We start from the raw sequence: 25,765 nt of genomic DNA, 5'->3' as shown, positions 1-25,765 counted from the left end.
ACATCTTTTCTATACAAAGTTAGCAAAACTGTACATAGTACCCCAAGTGCAGTCTCACCAACAATTTACACAACTGCAACATAAGGTCACAATTCTAATACTCTGTGCCCTGACTAAAGCTCATCTTCATGATTATCTCAGTTTCAACTCATCTTTTCCCACAGATGTGGGCTACCCTGCTAAGCATATACATCACTTTTTGTTTTGATTTTAGATTAACTGAATTCATTGGAGTCAATTTATGTCCAGAATTTGTTAGATGCTTAATCAGGTGTTGATCTTCAATGTGATAATGGCTTTCAAGTTGAAGTTTAATAACCATTCAACCATACATGAATATAGCCCAACAAAACAGCTTTCCTCCAGGGCCAAACTTCAACACATATTACTAACAGCACAGAGAGTTATGATTTCAGCAAAACATACAGTCACAAAGAAAAAAAAGATAAAAAATAATACAGCCCAAGTCATTAAATAGCAAAGAAAGCATTTGAAACAAATATATAAGTATTTCAAATTCAAGTCATGGAGGACTGATACCATCGGCAAAGTTACCAGAAATAGTGTTAGGTGAACTGAAGGTTGCAGACAATTTTTGATTGAAGATGATATAATACTTGTACATCTATATCATCCATGCTAACAACTCTTTAACTGATAACCTTCTCACTTTCAACTCAGGCATATTAACTAATGTCAATGGAATGTTCATTTAATCTATTTATTTAGCTAAGAAGTTAAACAAACTCGCTCTATAAACTCACCTTCGCTGATTTTCTGTCAGAAATGGGAAGTGAAAGGTTTTCAACTGTTGACTGCAACTCCCTTTCAATCCTAGAATTTTTCTGCAATAGCAAAGACCTAGAATCAACCATTTTAAAGTAATAAAATTCACTTATTTGAATACACAATTCAACCATTGATTCCTAATGCTTTTTAGGACTCCTACAGGTCATCATCCAGACCTGGTGCTACAAATGTTATTAGCTCTAAAGTTAAACTAAAAAAAATCTCAAATAGATGGCATTATCACTCTCATATATTTTTGTTCTTTCCCATTACCATTTCTGTGTCTTGCATTTCATTCATCTTGTCAACAATGTCAGTCCTTCTTTCAAATCATGACTCTCTTCCTTCTTCTTATCTACCTAGCTCTGTTATATTTAACAGCACTTACTTAAGTTCAAGTAGCATTCCAGGATCTGGAAGCGCCTATGCAAACAGCACCAACATGAAAATACAAAAGTAGAACATCAAGAGAGCTATGGTCTAGTACAATGTAGACTGCACTCTCATCCAGCGCCATCTTACTTTTGTACAGATGCTGCCTCACAAGATTTAGGGTGCCGTGTGTATGAAGATTGCATATTCTCACTTTGACAACATACACTCTCCCTCTTTCCCCACACCCCACTCAGTACTCCAATCTCCTCTCATATTACAAAGATGTATTTGTTGGAAAATTAGTCGTCGTAAATTCTGTCCAGTATTCTTGGGTAGCCAGAATTAATGAGCATGTTAAGATTGATTATCAGGAAAACAAAGGAGGGGGAGAAAAGACTGATGTAATTGTTCTAATTGCCAGTGTAGACTCAATTACCAAATGGCCTCCTTCCATTGTAAGGAAAATATGAAAACATAAACATTTAGCACTGAATATTAAGAATATTGTAGATTCTCTGTCAATGAAGGCGATGCAAAGTTAAGATGGCGCTAAATAGTGACTCCTTTGCTTGCATCTTTGCAAAAAGCTTTACTTCTATCTTTGATATCTCATTTTTTTTCTTTTCAAGGTTCTTTTGAAGACCCTGACCTGGAGTTACACTCTGACTTTGGTTCTTTGAGGGAATAGGACCCCTCTCAGGGCCTCACGACCAGCTGCTTGATATGGATGCGGCCTGGAAGATGAGCGCACTTTCAGGATTCCGTGATTTTGTGGCTGTGATGATGTGCTGATTCTAGGCCAGTGGCCCTGACTGAAGTATCGTGGGAGATCACGGAACATCAGGAGCAACAGGTTAGCTGCCGGGGGTTGTGTGCCTGGACCCCTGCGCATTTTTGATACCGACTCTCTGGGTACAGAGCTTGAAAAAAGCGGCATAACAGACTTTTAACATCATAAATCAATGAGTTGTTTGATATGCCTCCCCTCTTTTTCCCTTATTAGGGAGAGAGAAAGAGAGAGCTTGTGGTATATTGAATTATAAGGTGAACAAGTAGATTCTGGGGTACTGCAAGTGTGTGTTTTTAGTGATGCTTTGCTGCACACTTGAGTGCTTGGTGGAGGGTGCTGATGCTGTTTTGCTGGTGGGGATGGGGAGCTCATTGCCTTGCTGCTGCTCCTGCATGGGAGGGGGAGTGGGGTGGCGCTTTGGGGATCTAATGTTTTAACTGTTGTTCATTCTTTGGAGCACTCCTTTGTTTTTGTGGATTTCTGTGAAGAAAAAGAATTTCATGATGTATATTGTATACTTTCTCTGACATTAAATGCATCTTTTGAAACCAATTGGTTCAACGGTAAATGGTGCAAGATTAGAGATTCTATACTGTAAATTGATGTCATTCAGAGAAAGACAGCGTGAAAAAGAAAAAGAAAGAATTCCTACTCCAGAAATTCAGTATTTACTGATAGAATGCACACGGACAAGGAGATAACAAACACAGGTGTGAATTTCTCCCTTGTTCCCCAAATCCACCCAAGTAAATAACACTTTAACACTTCATATCTAGTTTCTAAAATGGGCAAGGGAAAGACAGTAGTGCCCACAAAAAAGCAGGAATGATTATGCTTTCAGAACAGATGGAGAGGAGAAAATAACTAGTTACACATTGGCGCTGACATAATCATTCATTGCAGGGCTCTACCTCAGCCATATAGCGTCTGTAGTCTTGACGAAGTTCTTCCTTCAATTTCTGCTTCTTTTGATCATATTCTAATCCAAGTGGCAGGCTTAACCCATAGTTTTCTTCTAAAAATAAAAGTTTTTGCAATAAATAACTTTTAAAAATTAATGATATGTCTTTGAGCAAATTAGCCTGCATACAATATTGATTTTAAATTATCTGGTATGACATAATGTTATGGGTGGATTTGAGAAATGTAAATAAAATAAATGCACATAAACCATTTCAAATGTGGGGACCATCCTCTAACGTGTTTTAGTTGAGTCAAATATTGTTACTGTGTTGTAATTTTAATGTAATTCTACATAATCATGCATATGAATTAAACAAGCTGACTTTCAAATAGTAAATCTTCACAATTTGTGCATAAAACAGATGTATTGTTAACCAAAGACAAGGGACATTTGATCCTCCTATTTAAAATAAACCAATCCAACACAAAAAGGTACTGAGCATAATAGGAACAGTAGACCTATCTGTTGGGTGCCATCAACATACCTTTAGATCTATCGGTATGTGGATATTGTTTTGTAGGCTGAATAATTGGGAGGCTATTTCCATTGGCTGTTGAGTCAACTGCTTGATTGGTGGCACCGACTGGGTCTGAAGATTTTGTCTGGGAGAGGGAATTGGGGATGAATGAAATTATAAGATTATGAACTATAAGTACCTCAAACTGTCTCTATCAAAGAAACAAGTCGTAATCACATAGTAAAATCTACTTACAGGTTACATAGTCAGTTAGTCACTAGAAGAGCCACTCAGGATATGCTAAGAACTGACTAAACCCCCTTAACTCATCACTTAATGTTGCCTTCTTGTCCATCTCAATGCAACTTCTCCACCCAACCTTCCTTTCCAATCTATTTTCTCCAGAGGTTTATTTGCTCTTAAAGTACAATTTCAAAAAGATAAACATGCATGTTTTTGCATTTCACAGGTGTAGCAGCATTTCAGAGGTATAAGCAACTACGCCATTTAAATGTTAACAGTCCTCAAATGGGTGAAATAATTATCTTCAAAACCCAGTGCTATTTTTGGCATTTTCTAAAATTAGCATAATAAAACTGGCATATTTATGTTTAAAAAATTACCAGTTCTGTTATCAACAGTTATTGTTTTACTTTATTGTGTACACAACTGGGACTAAAAGTATAAGCGCACGCACCTAAAAATGTGTGCTGGAAGTGTTGCCATAGATATCATAAATGTCCTATGAAAAGAAGCTAAATAGGCATTGCATATTTTCATTGAAATGGCAAGGCTAAGAGATGTTCAGAGGAATTTGACAGTGGCCTATCATGGAAGCACATAGGGGAGACAGAGTGGCACTTGAACTGATGTGCATCTGAAGTTATCAATTGGGGAAGTGGGTTGGGGGATGGAGGAAACAAAAATGGAGCATTTATTTAATACATTGGTCAATTGAGAAGATCAAAGGGTTCAGGAACATTAAGGGGAAAGAATGACAAACACAAAAAAAGCCTCAGCCCGAAACATCAACTGTTTACTCTTTTCTACAGATGCTGCCTGGCCCAGTGAGTTCCTCCAGCATTTTGTGTGTGTTGCAAAGGAAGAGAATGAGTTGAAGGTCATAACAGTAAAAGACAAGAACAGGTAACCCAAGTCAACACTGTAACATGAAGATCCATTGTACCAGGAGTCATTAATAGTCATCCCTGCTATAACCTCATTTATATTACCAAATTCACAGATGCCCAATCTAATTTTTGAAATAAAGTAGATCAATCAAGCTGGAAATTATCAATATCTGGGGAACAAAAAAAAATCAATGATATAATATTGAAAGAAAGAAAGAAACATTTAACAAATTAGACCACAAGGGCATAAGACAATAAGACATAAGAGCAGAATTAGGCCAGTCAGCCTAGTGAGTCTGCTCTGCCATTCAATCATGGCTGATTTATTATCCCCCTCAATCCCATTACCCTGCCTTCTACCTGTAACCTTTGAAACCCTGACTATTCAAGAACCTTTCAACTTCCACTTTAAATATACTCAATAATTTAGCCTCCACAGCTGTCTATGGCAATGAATTCCACAGATTCACTAACCTCTAATGAAATTTCTCCTTATCTCATCTAAATGGACATTACCCTTCTCTGAGGCTGCACTCTCTGGTCATAGACTCACCCATGAATTCAACCTCACCTCCGCACCTCTCATTTCTACCTCCTACCTAAGATACACAAACCTGCCTGTCCAGGTAGACCCATTGTTTCAGCTTGTTCCTGCTCCACTGAACTCATATCTCGACTCAAGTTTTATCCCCCCCAGTTCAGTCCATTCCTACCTAAATCCATGACACTTCACACACTCTTGATCTTTCCAATGATTTCAAGTTCCCTGGCCCCAAGCATCTTATTTTTACCATGGATGTCCAGTCCCTATACACCTCCATACCCCATCAGGAAGGCCTCAAAGCTCTCCGTTTCTTTCTGGAGACCAGACTCAACCAGTTCCTCCGCTTAGCGGAACTTGTCCTCACTCTAAATAATTTATCTATTGGCTACTCCCACTTTCTTCAAACAAAAGCAGTAGCCATGGGTGCTCGCATGGGTCCAAGCTATGCTTCCCTTTTTGTCAGTTACATGGAACAGTCTACATTATAAACCTACACTGGTGTTAGACCCCCAATTCTCCTCTGCTATATTGACGACTGCATTGGTGCTGCTTCCTGCACCCATGCCAAGCTCATCGTCTTCATCAACTTTGCCTCCAACTTTGGCCCTGCCCTCAAATTTACCTGCTCCATTTCCGACACCTCGCTCACTTTTCTCTATCTCTTGGAGACAACTTGTCCACTGATGTCTATTATATTGATGTCTCACAGCTACCTGGACTACACCCTTCCCAGCCTGTTACTTGTAATAATGCCACCACCTTTTTTCAATTCCTCCATCTCTGCTGCATCTGCTCTCAGGATGAGACTTTGCATTTCAGAAAGGAGATGTCCTCCTTCATGAGAGAAAGGGGTTTCCCTCTCTACACCATCAATATTGCCCTCAACCACATCTCTTCCATTTCACACACATCTGCCCTCACCCCTCCTCCTGCCACCTGACCAGGGATAGGGCTCCTCGTGTCCTCACCTATCACACCACTAGCCTCTGCAGCACATAATTCTCTGTTACTCCAACAGGATCCCACCACCAACCAAATCGTTCCTCCACACCCCCCCCCCCCCCACACTTTCTTCTTTCCGCAGGGATCATTCCCTACGCGACTCCATTGTCCATCCATCCCTCCACACTACTCTCCCTCCAGGCACTTATCCTTGCAATATGAACAAGTGCTACACCTGCCCCTGCATTTTCTCCCTCACTACCACTCAGGGCCCCAAACAGCCCTTCCAGGTGAGGCGACACTTCACCTGTGAATCTGTTGGGGTCATATACTGTATGCCGTACTCCTGGTGTGGCCTCTTGTATATCAATGAGACCCAATATACAAACCCCATTTCCAGAAAAGTTGGGATATTTTCCAAAATGTAATAAAAACAAAACTTTGTGATATGTTAATTCACATGAACCTTTATTTAACTGACAAAAGTACAAAGAAAAGATTTTCAATAGTTTTACTAACCAACTTAGTCGTATTTTGTAAATATACACAAATTTAGAATTTGATGGCTGCAACACACTCAACAAACGTTGGGACAGAGTTAAAATAAGATTAAAAAGTGCACAGAATATTCAAGTAACACCGGTTTGGAAGACTCCACATTAAGCAGGCTAATTGGTAGCAGGTGAGGTATCATGACTGGGTATAAAAGTAGCGTACATCAAAGGCTCATTCTTTGCAAGCAGGAATGGGTCGAGGCTCACCCCTTTATGCCAAAATTCGTGAGAGAATTGATAGTCAGTTCAAAAGGAACATTTCCCAAAGCAAGATTGCAGAGAATTTAGGTCTTTCAACATCTACAGTACATAATATTGTGAAAAGATTTAGAGAATTCAGAGACATCTCAGTGTGTGAAGGGCAAGGTCGGAAACCACCATTGAATGCGCGTGATCTTCGAGCCCTCAGGCAGCACTGCCTAAGAAACAGTCATGCTACTGTGACAATTATAGCCACCTGGGCTCGGGAGTACTTCGGAAAACCATTGTCACTTAACACAGTCCGTTGCTGAATCCAGAAATGCAACTTGAAACTGTATTACACAAGGAGAAAGCCATACATCAACTCTATGCAGAAACTCCGGCCAGTTCTCTGGGCCCGAGCTCAACTCAGATGGACCGAAAGACTGTGGAACCGTGTGCTGTGTTCAGATGAGTCCATATTTCAGCTAGTTTTCGGAATAAACGTGCATCGAGTTCTCCGTGCCAAAGATGAAAATGACCATCCTGATTGTTATCAGCAGAAGGTGCAAAAGCCAGCATCTGTGACAGTATGGGGGGTGCATCAGTGCCCACGGCATGGGTGAGTTGCACGTATGTGAAGGTACCATTGACTCTGAGGCGTATATTAGGATTTTAGAGAGACATATGTTGCCAACAAGGCAACATCTCTTCCCGGGACCTCCATACTTATTTTAGCAGGACAATGCCAGACCATATTCTGCACAGGCTACAACAGCGTGGCTTTGTAGACACAGAGTGCGTGTACTTGACTGGCCTGCTGCCAGTCCAGATCTATCTCCTATTGAAAATGTATGACGCATCACGAAGAGGAGAATCAGACAACGGAGACCTCGGACTGTTGTGCAGCTGAAGTCTTATATCAATCAAGAATGGACAAAATTTCCAATTGCAAATCTACTACAATTAGTATCCTCAGTTCCAAAATGATTAAGAAGTGTTATTAAAAGGAAAGGTGATGTAACACATGGTAAACATGCCTCTGTTCCAACTTTTGTTGAGTGTGTTGCAGCCATCAAATTCTAAATTTGTGTATTATTTACAAAATAGAATTAAGTTGGTCAGTAAAACTATTGAAAATCTTTTCTTTGTTCTTTTGTCAGTTAAATAAAGGTTCACATGAATTAACATATCACAGATTTTTGTTTTTATTGCATTTTGGAAAATATCCCAACTTTTCTGGAAATAGGATTTGTAGATTGGGAGACCACTTCACTGAGCACCTATACTCCTTCCAGCAAAAAAAGCAGGAACTCCCAGTGGGCACCCATTTTAATTCCACATCCCATTCTTATTGCAACATGTCCATCCATAGTGTCCTCTCTGGCCACCATGAGGCCACACTCAGGTTGCAGGAGCAACACCTTATGTTTCAACTGGGCAGCCTCCAACCCGATGGCATGAACATCTATTTCTCAAACTTCTAGTAGTGCCCCCTCCCCCACTTCACCACCCCCAAGCCTCTTTTCCTTATCTCATTTTATCTCACCTGCCCATTGCCTCCCTCTGTTGCTCCTCCCTCTTTTCTTTCTTCCATAGCCTTCTGTCTCTATTAGATTCCCCTTCTCCAACCCTGTAACTCTTTCATCAATCAACTTCCCAACTCTTTACTTCACCCCTCCCCTTCCCAGTTTCACCGATCACCTTGTGTTTCTCCCCCCACACCCTACACCCCCACAACTTCTAACTCCGATTCCTCATCTCTTTTTCTCCAGTTCTGCTGAATGGTCTTGATTCAAAATGTCAACTGTACTCTTTTCCATAGATACTGCATGGCCTGCTGAGTTCTTCCTGCATTTCGTGTGCGTTGCATGGATTTCCAGCACCTGCAGATTTTCTCTTATTTGTGTTAGGGATAGCCAACATGGCACTGTGCAAAATAAGTCATGTCTAACCAATCTTATAGAGTTTTTCAAGGAAATTACCAGAAAGTTGATGAAGGCAAGGCAGTAGTTATTGTTTATATGGACTTTAGCAAGGCCATTGAGAAGGTCTTACATGGTAAATCAGTCAAGAAGGTTCAGTCGCTTGGCATTCAAGATGAGGTAGCAAATTGGATTAGACATTGGATTTGTGGGAGAAGACAGAGATGGATAACAGACAGTTGCCTCTCTGACTGGATGCCTGTGACTAATGGTATACTGCAGGGATCAGTGCCAGGTCCATTGTTGTTTGTCATCTATAATAACGATGTGGATGATAATATGGTGACCTAGATCAACAAATTTGATACCAAGATTGGGATGTAGTGGATAGCAAAGAAGACATTCAAAGCTTGCAGTGGGAGCTAGACAAGTTAGAAAAATTGGCTGAAAAATGACAGATGGAAATTAATGCAAACAAGTGTGAGGTGTCACATTTTGAGAATACCAACCAAGAGAGGTCTTACATGGTGAGTGGTAGGGCACTGAGTAGTGTGGAAGAACACAGAGATCTGGGAATGCAGATCCCCTGAAAGCGATGTAACATGTAGATAGGGTTGCAAAGAAAGCTTTTTGGCACACTGGACTTCATAAATTAATGTATTAAGTACAGCATGTGGGATGTTATATCGAAATAGTACAAGATGTTAGTGAGGCCTAATATGGAGTATTGTGTGCAGCTTTGGCCACATACCTACAGGAAAGATACCAATAAGACTGAAAGGGTACAGAGAAAATTTATAATTATGTTGCCAGGACTTAGGGAAAGAGTAAAAAGGTTAGGCTTTATTAGAGCATAGAAGATCAAGAGGAAATAGGGATATGCAAAATTATGAGTGGTATAGAGTAGATGGCAGCAGATTTTTCCACTGAGATTTGGTGAGTACAACTAGAGGCCATGAGTTAAGGGTAAAGGTGATATGTTGAAGGGAAACATAAAGGCGAACTTCTTCAGAATGAGGCGAGAGTGTGGAATGAACTGCCACTGCATGTGGTAATTGCAGTGTAATTTCAACAACTAAGAAAAATTTGGATAGGTCCATGGAATGGAGGAGTATGGAGTGCTGTGGGCTGGGTGCACCTCTACAAACTAGACAGGTTGATTGTTTGGCATCGACCAGTTGCGCTGAAGGGTCTGTTTCTGTGCTGCAGAGTTCTATAACCGTGGGCTCTTATCTTGCTAAGTAGCCATGGGTAGCACCTTGTCAAAGGCCTTCTGAAAATCCAAGTAAACTGATTAAACTACATAAATATAGACAATAAGACCATAGATATTGGAACAGAATTAAGCCACTTGGCCTATCAAGTCTGCTCTGCCATTTCACCATGGCTGGTCCATTTTTCTTCTCAGCCCATCTTCTGCCTTCCCCTCATATCCCTTCATGCCAACCAATCAAGAATCTATCAACCTTTTCCTGTAAATATACAGTTGAAGACATAAGTTTACATACATCTTAACCAAATACATTTAAACTCAATTTTCCACAATTCCTGACATTTAATCCTAGAAAACTTTGATTAGACATTGGCTCAATAGGAGAAGTGGATTAGACATTGGCTCAACGGGAGAAGTCAGAGAGTGGTAGTAGAGGATTGCTTCTCTGTGTGGAGGGATCAGTGCTGGGTCCATTGTTATTTGTCATCTATATCAATGATCTGGATGATAATGTGGTAAATTGGATCAGCAAATCTGCTGATGATACAAAGATTAGAGTTGTAGTGGACAGTGAGGAAGGTTTTCAAAGCTTGCAGAGGGATCTGGACCAGCTGGAAAAATGAGCTGAAAAATGGCAGATGGAGTTTAATAAAGACAAGTGTGAGGTATCGCACTTTGGAAGGAAAAAACAAGATAGAACGTACAAGGTAAATGGTAGGGTACCGAGGAGTGCAGTAGAACAGAGGGATCTAGGAATATAGATACAAAATTCCCTAAAAGTGGTGTCACAGGTAGATAGGGTAGTAAAGATAGCTTTCGGTACATTGGCCTTTATAAATCAAAGAATTGAGTATAAGAGTTGGAATGTTATGGTGAGGTTGTATAAGGCATTGGTGAGACATCAGTGGACAAGTTGGAGTATTGTGTGCAGTTTTGGTCACCGAATTACAGTAAGGATATTAATAAGGTTGAAAGAGTACAGAGAAGGTTTACAAGGATGTTGCCGGGACTTGAGAAACTGACTTACAGAGAAAGGTTGAATAGGTTAGGACTTTATTCCCTGGAGCGTAGAAGAATGAAGGGAGGCTTGATAGAGGTATATAAAATTATGATGGGTATAGATAAGAGTGAATGCAAGCAGGTTTTTTCCACTGAGGCTAGGGGAGAAAAAAAAAGAGGATATGGGTTAAGGGTGAAGGGGGAAAAGTTTAAAGGGAACATTGGGGTGGGGGGGCTTCTTCACACAGAGAGTGGTGGGAGTGTGGAATGAGCTGCCAGGTGAAGTGGTAAATGCGGGCTCACTTTTAACATTTAAGAATAACTTGAACAGGTACATGGATGAGAGGTGTAAGGAGGGATATGGGCCAGGTGCAGGACAGTGGGATTAGGCAGAAAAATGGTTCGGCACAGCCAAGAAGGGCCAAAAGGCCTGTTTCTGTGCTGTAATGTTCTATGGTTCTATGGTAAAACATTCCCTGTCTTAGGTCAGTTAGGATCACTATATTTTAAGAATGTGAAATGTCAGAATAATAGTAGAGAGAATTATTGATTTCAGTTTTTATTTCTTTCATCACATTCCCAGTGGGTTAGAAGTTTACATACACTTTGTTAGTATTTGGTAGCATTGCCTTTAAATTGTTTAACTTGGGTCAAATGTTTTGGGTAGCCTTCCACAAGCTTCTCACAATAAGTTGTTGGAATTTTGTTCCATTCCTCCAGACAGAACTGGTGTAACTGAGTCAGGTTTGTAGGCCTCCTTGCTCGCACACACTTTTTCAATTCTGCTCACAAATTTTCTATCGGATTGAGGTCAGGGCTTTGCGATGGCCACTCCAATACCTTGACTTAGTTGTCCTTAAGCAATTTTGCCACAACTTTGGAGGTATGCTTGGGTCATTGTCCATTTGGAAGACCCATTTGTGATCGAGCTTTAACTTCCTGGCTGATGTCTTGAGATATTGCTTCAATATATCCACATAATTTTTGTTCCTCATGATACTATCTATTTTGTGAAGTGCACCAGTCCCTCCTGCAGCAAAGCACCCCACAACATGATGCTGCCCCCCCCCCTCACGGTTGGGATGGTGTTCTTCCTCTTGCAAGCCTTACCCTTTTTCCTCCAAACATAACGATGGTCATTACGGCCAAACAGTTCAATTTTTATTTCATCAGACTGGAGAATATTTCTCCAAAAAGTAAGATCTTTGTCCCCATGCGCACTTGCAAACTGTAGTCTGGCTTTTTTATGGTGGTTTTGGAGCAGTGGCTTCTTCCTTGCTGAGCAGCCTTTCAGCTTATGTCGATTTAGGACTCATTTTATTGTGGATATAGATACTTGTCTATCTGTTTCCTCAAATATCTTCACAAGGTCCTTTGCTGTTGTTCTGGGATTGATTTGCACTTTTCGCGCCAAAGTACATTCATCTCTAGGAGACAGAATGCGCCTCCTTCCTGAGCGGTATGACGGCAGCATGGTCTTATGGTGTTTATACCTGCATACTATTGTTTGTACAGATGAATGTGGTACCTTCAGGCGTTTGAAAATTGCTCCCAAGGATGAACCAGACTTGTAGAGTCCACAATTTTTTTTTTTCCTGAGGTCTTGGCCGATATCTTTTGATTTTGTTTGTAAACTTCTGACCCACTGGAATTGTGATATAGTCAATTAAAAGTGAAATAATCTTTCTGTAAACAATTGTTGGAAAAATTACTTGTGTCATACACAAACTAGATATCCTCAATGTCTTGCCAAAACTATAGTTTGCTGATATGAAATCTGTGGAGTTTAATGACTTCAACTTAAATGTATGTAAACTTCTGACTTCAACTATATGTAAAGACTTGGCCTCCACAGCTGCAACTAATTCCAAAGAGTCACCATGCTCCAGCTTAAAAAAATCCACCTCATCTCCGTTCTAAAAGGATGCCCCTCTATTTTGAAGCCATGTCCTCTGGTCTTAGGTACTCCCACCACAGAAAACATCCTCTCCACATTCACTCTAGTGAGGCCTTTCAACATTTGATTGGCTTCAATGAGTTCCCCCCCCCCCCCCCCACCCCCATCATTTGGAATTCCATGGAGTACAGGCCCAAAGCCATCAAACGCTCCTCATATGATGAGCCTTTCAATCTTGGAATCATTTTCGTGAACTTCCTTTGAATCCCCTCCAATGTCAACACATCCCTTTTCAGATAAGGGGACCAAAACTGCTTACAATTCTTCAACTAAGGACTCACCAATGCTCTCTAAAGCCTTAACATTACAAGATTACATTTACATTCCCGTCCTCTCAAAATGAATGCTAACAATGCATTTGCCTTCGTCACCACCAACTCAACCAGCAAATTAACCTTGATGGAATCCTGCACAAGGATTCCCAAATCCTTCTGTGCCTCAGGTGTAAAGAAAATAAAGTTAAAAAATACAAAGTAAATTCACTTTTAAACAACTTTAAAAATCTTCTAAAATTTTAAGAATGTGCAAGTAAAACAAGCTCAAAACCTGAAATTTGACTAATGACTTTCAAAATGAAAAAGATTAAAAGTAAATTGGAACAAGTCAAGCCGAAGCTTGGCTGTTACTAGAGTGGAATCGGAGACAAATCAAAGTGGCAAGGCCCAGGGCTGAGAATGGGAAACAAACCCATATTAGGCCAACTTAAGTGTCTGGCCAGATTGAAAGGGTTGGTTATGGGCCGAATCCAGGCCCAGGCCTGAGAACGTTGTTGGAGTGGACAGGGCCGAACTGAAGTGGTAGGGCCCAAGTTCAAGAGCAAAGAACAAGCCGACACTTGCTCAATTTAACCATCGGGCCAGACTGACAAGGTCAGGGTGTCAGGGCCTGGAGCGAGAGAGATGGGCCTTTGTTCAGCTCACTGCTCTACGACTTTTACTTATCTGGGTGCTGAACTGAGGCTGTGGCCTGCAAATAATGTGCACTTGGATGGGATGCAGCAATGATCTGGCTTCATGGTTGGGCACTAATTTTTGTGAACTTAATTTCTGACTGTTATTTATTTACTTTTTCTTGTCTGCATGGTTTGTTTTTTTTTCTGCACACATTGGGTGTTTGGCAGATTTTTTAAAAATGGGTTCTATTAAATTTGGATAACGAATCTTAAGGCTGTCTGTAGTACAGATACTTTGATAATAACTATTTTGAACTTTGAAACTTGAAACTAACCAGGTACAAACTCAGTATATCCAGGGCCTTAACTCAGTATATCCCAGAACACTCTTAGACTCAGTGGTGAGTCCAGGAGTGAAGCCCATGGTCAGATGTGTTCACATGTTTCAGCACCTTCTGTACTTACACACAGCAGTGTTCAGGAAAAGAAACATGCACACAGAATTAGTGAGCAGTTGCATTTTGGCTCAAGCCTTTATTACAACTGATGGAGCAGAACTGTAACCCAAGAAAAAAAATAAAGACTGGGAAAAAAAACATGTAATTTTAAAAAAGAATTTAGGAGGTCATGCTTCATTACTTGGCTGAATCCTTCAAGTCATATTGATAAAGCAGGCAATAAACAGAAGATCCAGTTCTCAACCTAAACATTAGCCCTGTTTCTCTCCTCACAATTGCCAGTGAACATGCTGTGTATTTGAATCAGTTTCTGCTGTTAATAATATTAAGACAGTACATATTTTATTGGGATGTACATATTTTTCTATTGTTTAACTTAATATTTTGTTTGTTCTAAATTCCAATGGTAAGAACAGGAAGTACTGACCAATTTATGAAGAAACAGGATAAACATATGGCTGGTAAGATAGCACTGTTCAGATTATCACAAGTGCTAATAACTACCACAAAGAACTTGGTAGAGAAAAGCATTTTTACATTAGATATTCCATAGCAACTGTTTATACACTCAACAAAAACAAATGTTACAACAGGACCATAGATTATTTACTTCAGTCCTACTCAAATTCCCTTGCTCACCACTTTTACTAATAGTTTGCAGAATCTATTGGTGATATTATACCACACTAAAACATTTAATAACTTTTGCTGTCAATTTCCAACCGACTCTCAACTTCACACAGCTTATTTCTACTCCTCCCTTCCTCAATTATGCTCTCTGTTTCAGTGATAGGCAAGTACCCAGATTCCATTATAATCCCACTGTAAATACCTTCTTATGCACTTTAGGTCTGGTCTTGCTAGAGCCATAATCTCTGGAATCCATTATTGCCCTATTAGTATTCACTCAATTTTCACAAAGCAATGGAAAGTTTTCTTGACATTGACATTGACATTGAACAGCATTGATAAGCATTGTAGGCTTCATTATACATAACATTCCTTTAAAAATTGCTTCAGAATTTAAGCTATTTACATTGTTTCTTTTTCAGAAAGTTAAGTTTAAGTGTTAACTAATATGCCCACCATCCATGAAAACAATATTTAAAAAAATGATTCTGAACCACCTACCTTGGAGTTTTTCACTTTAATGCAAGTTTCTTCAAAAAGGAAAGTAAATGTGAAGGATCAAGGACATCTTAAACTCATTACTTACCCACGTTTCAATTAAATAACAATAAATTATTAAGGCCGAGTTATCAACTACCCAACTAAACAGACACATGCTATATTATATGCCTTGAATTTTATTACATTTTAATGAGAAGCTGTGCCTAACATTAACTTCATACAAGCATTTATTAAAATTATTTAGCTACCCATAATTTTATTATTAAATTATTGACTTACTCGCATTTCCATATATGGTGGATCTTGGCCCAGCTTGAGTTTATCTTGTGCTAATTTGGCCCTTTGTTCTTCAAGGAACTTTTCTAATTCATCTGCCATTTTCAGCAAAGTGCCTAAAAACATTTAAATTTTAGAAATCACAATTTGTTTCTATGAAAGGTAATCAATTATAATATACATTATGGGGTCAGTAGGGAAGGTGGCGTGGTCACAAGGACAATGCTTCTAACAAGGCTCCTAGTTCAGTATAATAACATCTTTAGGAAAGAAAGTGATGCTACTCTCGATCAATAGCCTATTGACACTGGCTTATAACTACCATGACAGCAAAGCAATATCATAGATTAGAAGCAGGTCCTTTAGCACTGAACATTTAAATCTTGGAAACTGCAATTTTGTTTCTATCATCACGAAAGGTGATCGATTATATGCTTCCAGAGGATTCAGTAAGGAAGGTGGTGTGGTCTTTAGAATCTTGATTCGAAAAAACAATTTCATCATCTTAAAAAGCATGTATCATGTGATGTAGTTGGGTGAATGTAGGTCCAACAGCACTCAACACCATCCAGAAAAACAATCTGCTTGATTACCAGAAATATGAGAAAATCTGCAGATGCTGGAAATCTGAGCAACACACACAAAATGCTGAAGGGACTCAACAGGCCAGGCAGCACCTATGGAAAAAAGTACAGTCAATATTTCAGGCCGAAACTCTTCAGCAGGACTAGAGGAGTAGATTTGAAAGGTGGCAGGAGGGCAGAGAGAAACGATAGGCAATAGGTGAGACTTGGAGGGGGAGGGATGAAGCAAGGAGCTAGCAAGTTGATTGGTAAAAGAGACTGAAGGCTATGGAAGAAAGAAAAACATGTGGGGGAGGGGGAGGAGCACCTGAAAGAGGTGATGGGCTGGCAAGGAAATAACATGAGAGGAGAAGGAGATGGGAAATACTGAAGGCGGGGGGGGGGGGAGGGGGAGAGCATTACTGGAAGTTTGAGAAAACGATGCTCATGCCTTCAGTTTGGAGGCTACCCAAATGGAATACAAGGTGTTGTTCCTCCAACCTAAGTGTGGTCTTATCCTGACAGTGGAGGAGGCCATGGATGGACATATTAGAATGGGAATGTGAAGTGGAATTAAAATGGATGGCCACTGGGACATCCCGCTTGTTCCGGCAGGTGGAGCTTAGATACTTGGTGAAGCAGTCTCCCAATCACTGCCCTCAACCTAATCTCTTCCTTTTCATGCACGTCTGCTCTTACCCCACCCTCCCGCCATGTTATCAAGGATAGGGTTCCTCTTGACCTCACCTACCAATCCACCAGCCTCCACATCCATCACATAATTCTCCAAAACTTCCACCACCTCCAAATGGATCCCACCACCAAACACATCTTTCCCTCCCCACCCCTCCAACTTCCTGCTTTCCGCAAGGATCAGTCCCCACATGACTCCCTTGTCCATTCATCCTTCCGTACTGATCTCCCTCCTGGCACTTATCCTTGCAAGCATAACAAGTGCTACACCTGCCCCTACACTTCCTCCCTCACGACCATTAAGGGCCCCAAACAGTCCTTCCAGGTGAGGTGACACGTCACCTGTGAATCTGTTGAGGTTATATACTGTGTTCAATGCTCCCAGTGTGGCCACTTGTATATCAGTGACATCCGGTGTAGATTGGGAGACCGATTCGCCGACCATCTACACTCTGTTGTGTGTGCTGAACAAACCAGATGGAAATGGGGTCCAGGGCTGAGCCCTCCCCCCCAAACCAGGAACTTTGCTGCTAATGGGAGAGAGAGAGAGAAAGAGAGAGAGACAAAGAACAGAGGTAGAGGCATCTGCCACAGATAAGAGAGAGAGAGAGAGTCGGATGATTTAGTATCATGGCTTCTTCACTGATGGAAAGGTAAACAATCTTTCAATCTTTTGCTACAAGGACACTTCTTTGCTTGTTAACATTCTTGCTGAGACAGCAGGGAGTGGCCTCATTTGATGGACATGGACACCGTGAGTTGATGGATGGCTGATACCCCGTCAGTGGGGATAAAAGACGGGTCTGGGGAGACACCCTCAGACACACCAGTGGACACTGAAAGAGTGTTGTGCACCCTCAGGAAGGTGGGGGCCTGGAGGATCGGTTCAGGAGAATCAGTCTGGAGTACAGTGGATGAAGGCAGACTGGTGGGGGCTTGTGTGTATGTGTGTGCCCTTGCCTGGATGATGAGTCCATCACTGAAGAACGGTCTAGCCTGATACGGAAGAATCATAATCGGTGACCCCAGCAGTACAACGTAACAAGAAGACGACAGAGGGTTTGCCTGCTGCAGCTGCTCATCTCTTGCTCGCTCTCTTTCTCTCTCTCTCTCTCCAACATTACAACACAACAACTACTACCTCAACACGAACTGGACTGAACTCTATATTCTCTTATGACAATTCATCTACCCCTAGACTTTGCTAGAGCTTGGTTTTGATTCTTATTCCTGCACTTCTGTATTTATCATTGCTAACCTGCTTTATATGTATATTTCCATTTTTGATACTGTATTGCTTAGTTTACTAATAAACACCTTTAGTTACAGTACCACCAGACTCCAACGTATCATTCCATTTCTGCTGGTCTGTTAACCCAGTTACGGTGTACATAACAGCTCTATCTGCCAAAACAAGTGGGATCCACTTCCCATTATGTCCTCCACTGTTGGAAAAGGTCACACTTAGGTTGGATGAACAACACCTTACATTCCATTTGGGTAGCCTCCAACCCGATGACATGAACATCGATTTCTCAAACTTCCAGTAACGCCTTCCCCCACCTCCCTTCTCCATTTCCCATCCCCTTGTCCCTCTCTCATGTAACCTCCTTACCCGCTCATCTCCTCCCTCTGGTGCTCCTCCCACCCCCCTTTTTTCCTTTCTTCCATGGCCTTCTGTCTCTGTCACCAATCAACTTCCTAGCTCTTCGCTTCATCCCTCCCCATCCAAATTTCACCTATCACCTGGCACTTCTCCCTCCCCTCCCGCCACCTTTCAAATCTACTTCTCAGCATTTTTTCTCCACTCCTGCCAAAGGGTTTCGGCCCAAAACGTTGACTGTACTTTTTTCCATAGATGTTTGATTACCACCTGACTTTCTACACTAGACATTCACTCCCTTGACCGCTGATGCACTACAATGCACATCAGCTACGAATGTAAAATAGTAAATGTACATCCTTTAAGGAAAATAGTAATGTTCCTCCTCAAGTCACAAATCTGCCTAAATTACTGGGTTAAAATGTCTGAAATCCTTACCCAAAGCAAGATAAGGCCTTCGCCACATGAACTATAATAGCTCTAATACCTTCTTAAGGGCCACCACAGCTTGGAAAAAAATGCTAGCTTTTCAAGTACTGTCCAAAGGCAATATTAATGCATTCTAAGCTCTAATTTGGATGCTGAAACCATGCAATTTTGGAAATTAACTCATGAGAAGCAACAAATATTTTCAGTTGAAGTTTACTGTCATCTGATTATACATACATACATACTTACAAGCAAATGAAACAATCTTCTGCTGGACTATGGTGCACCCAAAAACGTATCACGCATAGCACATAAAACAAAATATTACTACAAACAAGTTAATAAAATACTATTTGAAGTGCATGTAGTGTGCAGCACAATTAAATAGTAAAGTAAATCTAAACAGCTCACTGTCCCAGTGATGAGACCACAGTGGTAGCAGGATATTCATTGTCACAACTTGAAGGAAGAAGCTGTTACACAATCTGTCAATCCTAGTCCTGAAGCGGCTGTACCTCCTACTTGAGAGAAGTAGGTCAAACAGATTGTGGGATGGGTGGTAGGGATCCTCAACAATGCTTTGGGCCGTTCATATACAATGCTCCCGACAAACGACATAAATGGGGGTGGGAGGAGAAAGACCCTGGTGATCCTCTCAGCGGCCTTTACTATCCTCTGTAGGGTCTTCAGGTCCAATGCCTTACAGTTTCTGCAGCACGCAATGATAAAGCCAGACAGGAAACTCTCAATGGTGCTTCCTTAGAAAGTTGTTACAATGGGGTCAAGGAATGTTGGTGCAAGTGGTTAGACTGTAAGGGGTGAGGGCCGAAGTGTGGGAAATGGAGGAGATGTGGGTGAGGGCATCATTGATGATGGCAGAATGAAAACCACGATTCTTAAAGAAAAAGAACTTAAGAATCGTGGTTTCTCTTCTGCCGTCATCTAAGAATCGTGGTTTCCCTTCTGCCGTCATCAATGATGCCCTCACCTGCATCTCCTCCATTTCCCGCACTTTGGCCCTCACCCCATCCTCCCGTCACAATAGGGACTGCGTTCCCGTTGTCCTGACCTACCACCCCACCAGCCTCCGGATCCAGTATATTATCCTCCTCAACTTCCGCCACCTTCAACAGGACCCCAAAGCATATCTTTCCCTCTCTACCCCTCTGCTTTTCACAGGGATCATTCCCTCCGTGACTGCCTGGTCCACATGTCCCTCCCCACAGATCTCCCACCTGGTACTTATCCCTGCAAGCCTAAGTGCTACACCTATCCCTATACCTCCTCTCTTACCACCATTCAGGGCCCCAAAAAGTCCTTCCAGGTGAGGCAACACTTCACTTGTGAGTCTGTTGGGGTCATCTATTGCATCCGGTGCTCCCAGTGTGGCAAGAACCGACGCAGATTAGGGAACCGCTTCGTTGTGCACCTCCGCCACAACAGACAGGATCTCCAGGTTGCCACCCACTTCACCTTTCCTTCACATTCCCATTCGGATATGTCCATATGCCTCCTCTACTATCATGATGAGGCCAAACTCAGGTTGGAGAATCAACACCTCATATACCGTCAGGGTAGTCTGCAGCCCCTTGGTGTGAACAACGAATTCTGCATCTTCAGGTAATTCCCTCCCTCCCCATCACACTTTCACTCTGCCTCTTCTTCTAGCTGCCTATCACCTCTCTCATGGTTCTGCCTTCTTCTACTAACTGTAGTGCTTTCCCCTTACATTCCTTCTTCACCTCTCCTGCCTATCCCCTCCCCCACCTCTTGATCTTTCTGATTGGTTTCTCACCTGCAACTTCCCCCTCCCCCCACTTTCTTTATAGGGCCCCTGCCCCTGCCCCTGCCCCCTCCTTCAGTCCTGACGAAGGGTCTCGGCCCGAAACGTTGACTGCTCTTTTCAACGGTGCTGCCCGCCCTGCTGAGTTCATCCAGCTTTTGTACGTGTTGATTTGACCACAGTATCTGCAGTGTTTATCTTATTTAATGAAATACGCGTCCTACACCGCACTTTCATTTGCCAACTTCCAAGCAGACAACACTATTTACATCAAAGTACTATCTAAAAAATTTTGTCTACATCAAGATGTAAAAGTGGATCATCACTTTTTCAGAACCGGCTGCACAGCATAAAGCACCCGTTGTCAAGCAATTTTAGTGAACAATCACCTTGATCGTAACGAATCCAAAATCTACAACCGGGATCTTACCACTAAATGCGAATTTAGGAATTTAGTTTTAAGTAGATGCTGACAACGAAGCTCCCGACAGCTGTCAGGGCAGTGTACGATGGCCCGAAGAGACGGCAGCGCTGTCGGTGAAGCCGAGTAGCTTAGCAACACCAACAACAACGCTGGCTTTCCAAACCGCCCCGGGCCCGGCAACAGGCCTGTCGGGCAGCACGGAAGGAAGGGGATGAGCGGGCAGAGAGGGGGCTCATTTTGGAGGAGACACACGGACGATCAGCTGCTTACACTCGCCGCCGCGCCTCGCGCTCGCCGCCGGCGATTTGAATCCGTCCGCGCGAGAGGCGCACGCACCAGCTCGCCCGCTCGCTCCCATCGATCGCCCCGAACCATCGTGCATCACGGCCGCTCGCAACCAACGAGCGTTCGCCTCGACGGCGGCAAGAGCGGACCGTGCGCGGAAACTGGCGCTGCTGGGTTCTACACCCCTGTAGGTCTGGATGACCGCAGTTGAGAACGGGCTCGACAAAAAATTTTGGAAAGTCGCTCTCGATATTCGGTCACTTTCAATTCATTCTCAAAAATGTTCGAACTTCTTTTTCATTTTCCTAATCGGAAAACGCAGCAGAGGTTATTACTTTGGAAAACGATCCAAATTGTCGGACTCCTGCCCCTGGCCGCCTTTTCCTATGTGTATTTTTTAATCTTGACATTTGCTCCGTTCCAATTGAGTATGTATCCAGGAGTGATAAGTGTGTTGGGTGCATTGCAAACCCTAATCACGCAAGGACTGAAGAAAACTTGTGTTCCAGTTGGTTCTTTTGCGAATCGCCGTCTTCATCCAAATAAACCATAATTCTATACAGTTGCCTCAGATATGCCTACAAAATCACAACTTTTCCTTTTTCTTTTTCAATCTTTCTATTGTTTCCAATAAACAATAATACTAATACATAGAGATTAGGAGTACATTAATAGCGGTTAACATGTAGAAACACATATTCCAAGTAACAAATGAAGTCTAACCTCCCAATCTCTTTGCAATTAACCATGAAAAAGATAAATTATAAAAAAAGTGAAAAAAAAAACAAACTAAAACAAACTAACCTAAAAAAAAACAAAGATTGGGCCGCCATAATACATAAGTTAAAATTATATTTTGTTGTTTAACTCCGCTCCTCTATCCATAAAGAAAAAAATACTGAATAAAGGATTCAGAAAGGGTCAACTTACATCATATGTAAATATTGAATAAAAGGCTTCCATGCTGCAACCTTTCACCATTTAAATAATAATCTGCTCTTCTATTATTCCTTCCAAAGTAGATGATCCACCTGTTCCCCTCTATGCACTGCACTCATTATGTCCTCAAAGAACTCCAGTAAGTTTGTCAAACAGGACCTGCCCTTTCTGAATCCATGCTGCGTCTGTCTAATGGAACCACTCCTTTCTAAATGTTTTGCTATCTCTTCCTTAATGACAGCTTCAAGCATTTTCCCAATACAGATGTAAAGCTATCTGGCCTATAGTTGCCTGTCTTTTGTCTACAACCTTTTTTTAAAAAGTGGTGTGACATTTGCTTTCTTCCAATCCACCAGGACCTGCCCAGAGTCTAGAGAATTCTAGTAAATGACTACCAACATGTCTACTATAACCTCCACCATCCTCAGCACCCTGGGATGCTTCCCATCAGGACCAGGGGACTAATCTACCTTCAACCCCTCTAGTTTGCTTATCACTATCTCTTTAGGACAATGATTTTATCAAGGTCCTCACCTCCCATTTCATCCATAACATCATTCTTTGGCATATCAGACGTCTCCTCCACCGTGAAGACCGACACAAAATAGTTGTTCAATGCCTCTGCCATTTCCTTATCACCCAGTATCAAATTCTCCTTCTCGTCTTCCAAGGGACCTACTTTGACTTTAGCCACCCCGATGATAACAGCTAGACCAGTTTGTGGTTGCAGTGACTTGGGTCTCCAATAATACTTTGGGAACTTTTTACACACCTGTCTTTGTAAATGTCCTGAATTGTGGAAGTTCACACCTACAAATATACTGGGCTGTCTGCACCACTCTGCAGAGTCCAATGATTGAGGGAAGTACAGTTCCCATACCAGGCAGTGATGCAGCTGGTCAGGATGCTCTCAATCATGCCCCTATAAGAAGTTCTTAGAATCTGGGGAGCCATACCAAACTTCTTCAACATCTGAGGTGAAAGAAGTGCTATTCTGCCCTTTTCACCTCACAGCTAGTACGTACAGACCACATGAGATTGTTGGTGATGTGAATGCCAAGGAACTTAAAGCTGTTCATCCTCTCAACCCCAGATTCATTGATGCCTATAGGGGTTAGTCTGTCTCCATTCTTCCTGTAGACCACAACCAACTCCTTTGTTTTGGCGACATTGAGGGAGAGGTTGTTTTTGTCATGGCCTGGTCCATGAAATCCGCATTCCGGTTCACGGTCCAGTCCATGTCCCTTATTCCAGGTTTTCTGGGTTCCCCAGTTTCTGTTGAGGCAGGTGATTCTTGTTTGGGCTGGTTTCATAAATAGCTTCAGGAGTCAGCCTCTGGCTGCTGGATTGTTCCTGTTTATGTCCCTTCCCTTCACCTTCCACTTGGAGCCAAGCCAAGCCAAGCCTAGCCTAACCTCACCTCACCTCTGCCTGGAACTGTCTGTTTCTGTGCCTTTGCTAGGTAGGTCCAGCCATTTGCTGCTTTCTAGTGTTGGGAACTGTCTGTATCCACACCTTCGCTAGGTAGGTCTGGCTGTTTGCTGCTGCCTAACATTGGGAACTGTCTCATCATGTTCAGTGTTCTGAGTAATGAGTCCCAGCCCTAAGTCCTGTAATGAAGGAGGGGTTCCAGCTTGGTGTTCCATATTCCTGTTTCTCCCTCAACCAAGGCTCTGGGTTCTCGTCATGTCCATGTGCCTCGTCCAGCACAGGAGTACCTTGCGCAGCCTGGTGCTGGGATTTCCTTGTCCTGTGCTGGGGTTCCTTTGTCCCATCCAGGAGTCTCATGTCCAGCCCTGTGCCTCTCCTCATCCTGTAGCCATGTCTTGTCCTTGCTGGATTCTGGAGTCTGAGCCCAAGTCAAGACCCAGGTTCTGGGTCCTTGTCCAGTCTCTGGCTCAGTCCTAGCCCAGGCCTGGAGTCCTTGTCTCAGCTGGGGCTGGTGTCATGTCCAGCATCTTTTCATCCTCTCTTCCCCTGCTTCCTTCTCATGTCTAGTCCTGTTCCAGGAAGTTGTGTCTGTGTCTTGCTTTTGGGTCCACTGTCTTTGACCCCCCCCCCATGACAGTTTTCTTGACACTGCTGTGTCAGGGTGATGACTTCCTCTCTGTAGGCTGCCTCATTATTATTTGAGATTAGGCCAATCAGTGTAGTGTCATCAGAAAGTTTAATTAGCAGATTAGAGCTGTGGGTGGTGATAGTCATGGGTATACAGAGAATAAAGGAGGGGCCTTAGGACACAGTCCTGAGTGGCACCTGTGTTGATGTCAGAAGGGCAGAGGTGAGGAAGCCCACTCTTACCTCCTGCAGCAATCTGACAGGAAGTCCATGATCCAGCTACACCAGGCAGAGTGAAGGCTGAGGTCTCTGAGCTTCTTGTCGAGCCTGGAGGGAAGTATGGTGTTGAATGCTGAACTGTAGTCCAAGAACAGCATTCTCACATAAACATCCTTCTCCAGATGTACAAGGACGGTGTGTAGAGCTGTGACTATTGCATTGTCTGTCAATCAGTTGTGTCAGTAGGCAAATTGTTGGGAGTCCAGTGTGGGTGGTAGCATTATCTATTATTATCTGTATTTATTTCTTTTTGATATTGTTAGCAGTTACACTTCTTATAAAGCCATCCCTTGAATTCATTGAATACCCTTTTGCTTTGTACCATGATTCCCTTTGTGACTTATTCTCTCCTGCTTTTAACATACCTTCAGTGATTTACTTTCTCAAATCCAATGAACCCCTTTACTCTCAATACGTGAGAACAGTTACATCTCGTTTTCTGGTTCTCCAGCTTATACTTCCTATCTTTAACAGCTTTTTAGTTTTTAAACTTAGGATTTCCAGCAACTGTAGAAATGCTATATAACATGCTTTTTAACTGCAGAAATGTGTTGTTTATTGGTGGTGTACGATTTTTTGATTTTTTATGAAAAAGGTAAATCATGATGCCTTGTGCATTAATTGCATTAATTTTACTTTTTATGTGACTGAAGTCACAAGAATAAAGGTGAATGTGAGCTATCTCAGGCATTTGTGACATTTTACTTATAACAAACAGGAAATCTTGTCACTTTGTGATTTGGTTTAGTTTCTAATTTAATAGAAATGATATGCTCTTTTTAACCTTTGAAATACACCATTTGTAGTTTTTAAGCCTTTTCACCTTCTGTATTTTATTGGCAAATGTGAATGATCCTCGTGTCACCAGCATATTATTATCAAAGGAAATCCGAATTATAAATATACTAATGCATTTTCTACTTTGATGGTGTCGTTTATTCTAGAAAGTAACGGTCACAGTTTCATGCCATTCAGCGATACTGCCTCATCCGTGCTTTTGAGCAACTCTAGAGGATCCATTCAATCAGGTTATGTTAGTTTAAGCAAAGAGTGCTCCTGCTCCCCTGCACCGATAGGCGGCGCTCTGGACGGCCGCCCTGATGGTTACAGTGCGCGAGTCAAAGCGACGGACG

General features: G+C 42.0%; 1 protein-coding gene across 7 annotated transcripts in view; it reads right to left on the bottom strand.

Moving 5' to 3' along the window:
• LOC132400865 (centrosome and spindle pole-associated protein 1) overlaps window positions 1-21,468 on the bottom strand; it is a 150,337-nt gene extending 128,869 nt beyond the window's left edge. For 4 of the 7 annotated variants that reach the window (XM_059982352.1, XM_059982359.1, XM_059982365.1 and 1 more), the window contains exons 1-5: window positions 21,342-21,467; window positions 15,580-15,692; window positions 3,403-3,520; window positions 2,866-2,969; window positions 765-845 (exon numbers count right to left, since the gene is read on the bottom strand). In XM_059982352.1, coding sequence (XP_059838335.1) covers window positions 765-845; window positions 2,866-2,969; window positions 3,403-3,520; window positions 15,580-15,692; window positions 21,342-21,453 — 528 coding nt within the window. In that variant the 5' untranslated portion in view covers window positions 21,454-21,467. Of the gene's footprint in view, window positions 1-764; window positions 846-2,865; window positions 2,970-3,402; window positions 3,521-15,579; window positions 15,693-21,341 lie in introns of those variants that run through there. The other 3 variants (XM_059982382.1, XM_059982391.1, XM_059982398.1) reach the window with 3 other exon arrangements.
• Between the last annotated feature and the right edge of the window lie 4,297 nt (window positions 21,469-25,765).

This window comes from Hypanus sabinus, chromosome 1 (genome assembly GCF_030144855.1).
Source record: "Hypanus sabinus isolate sHypSab1 chromosome 1, sHypSab1.hap1, whole genome shotgun sequence".
NCBI classification, from domain to species: domain Eukaryota; kingdom Metazoa; phylum Chordata; class Chondrichthyes; order Myliobatiformes; family Dasyatidae; genus Hypanus; species Hypanus sabinus.
Note: the sequence above shows the minus strand (reverse complement) of the source record. Positions and strands in the feature narration are given on the sequence as shown.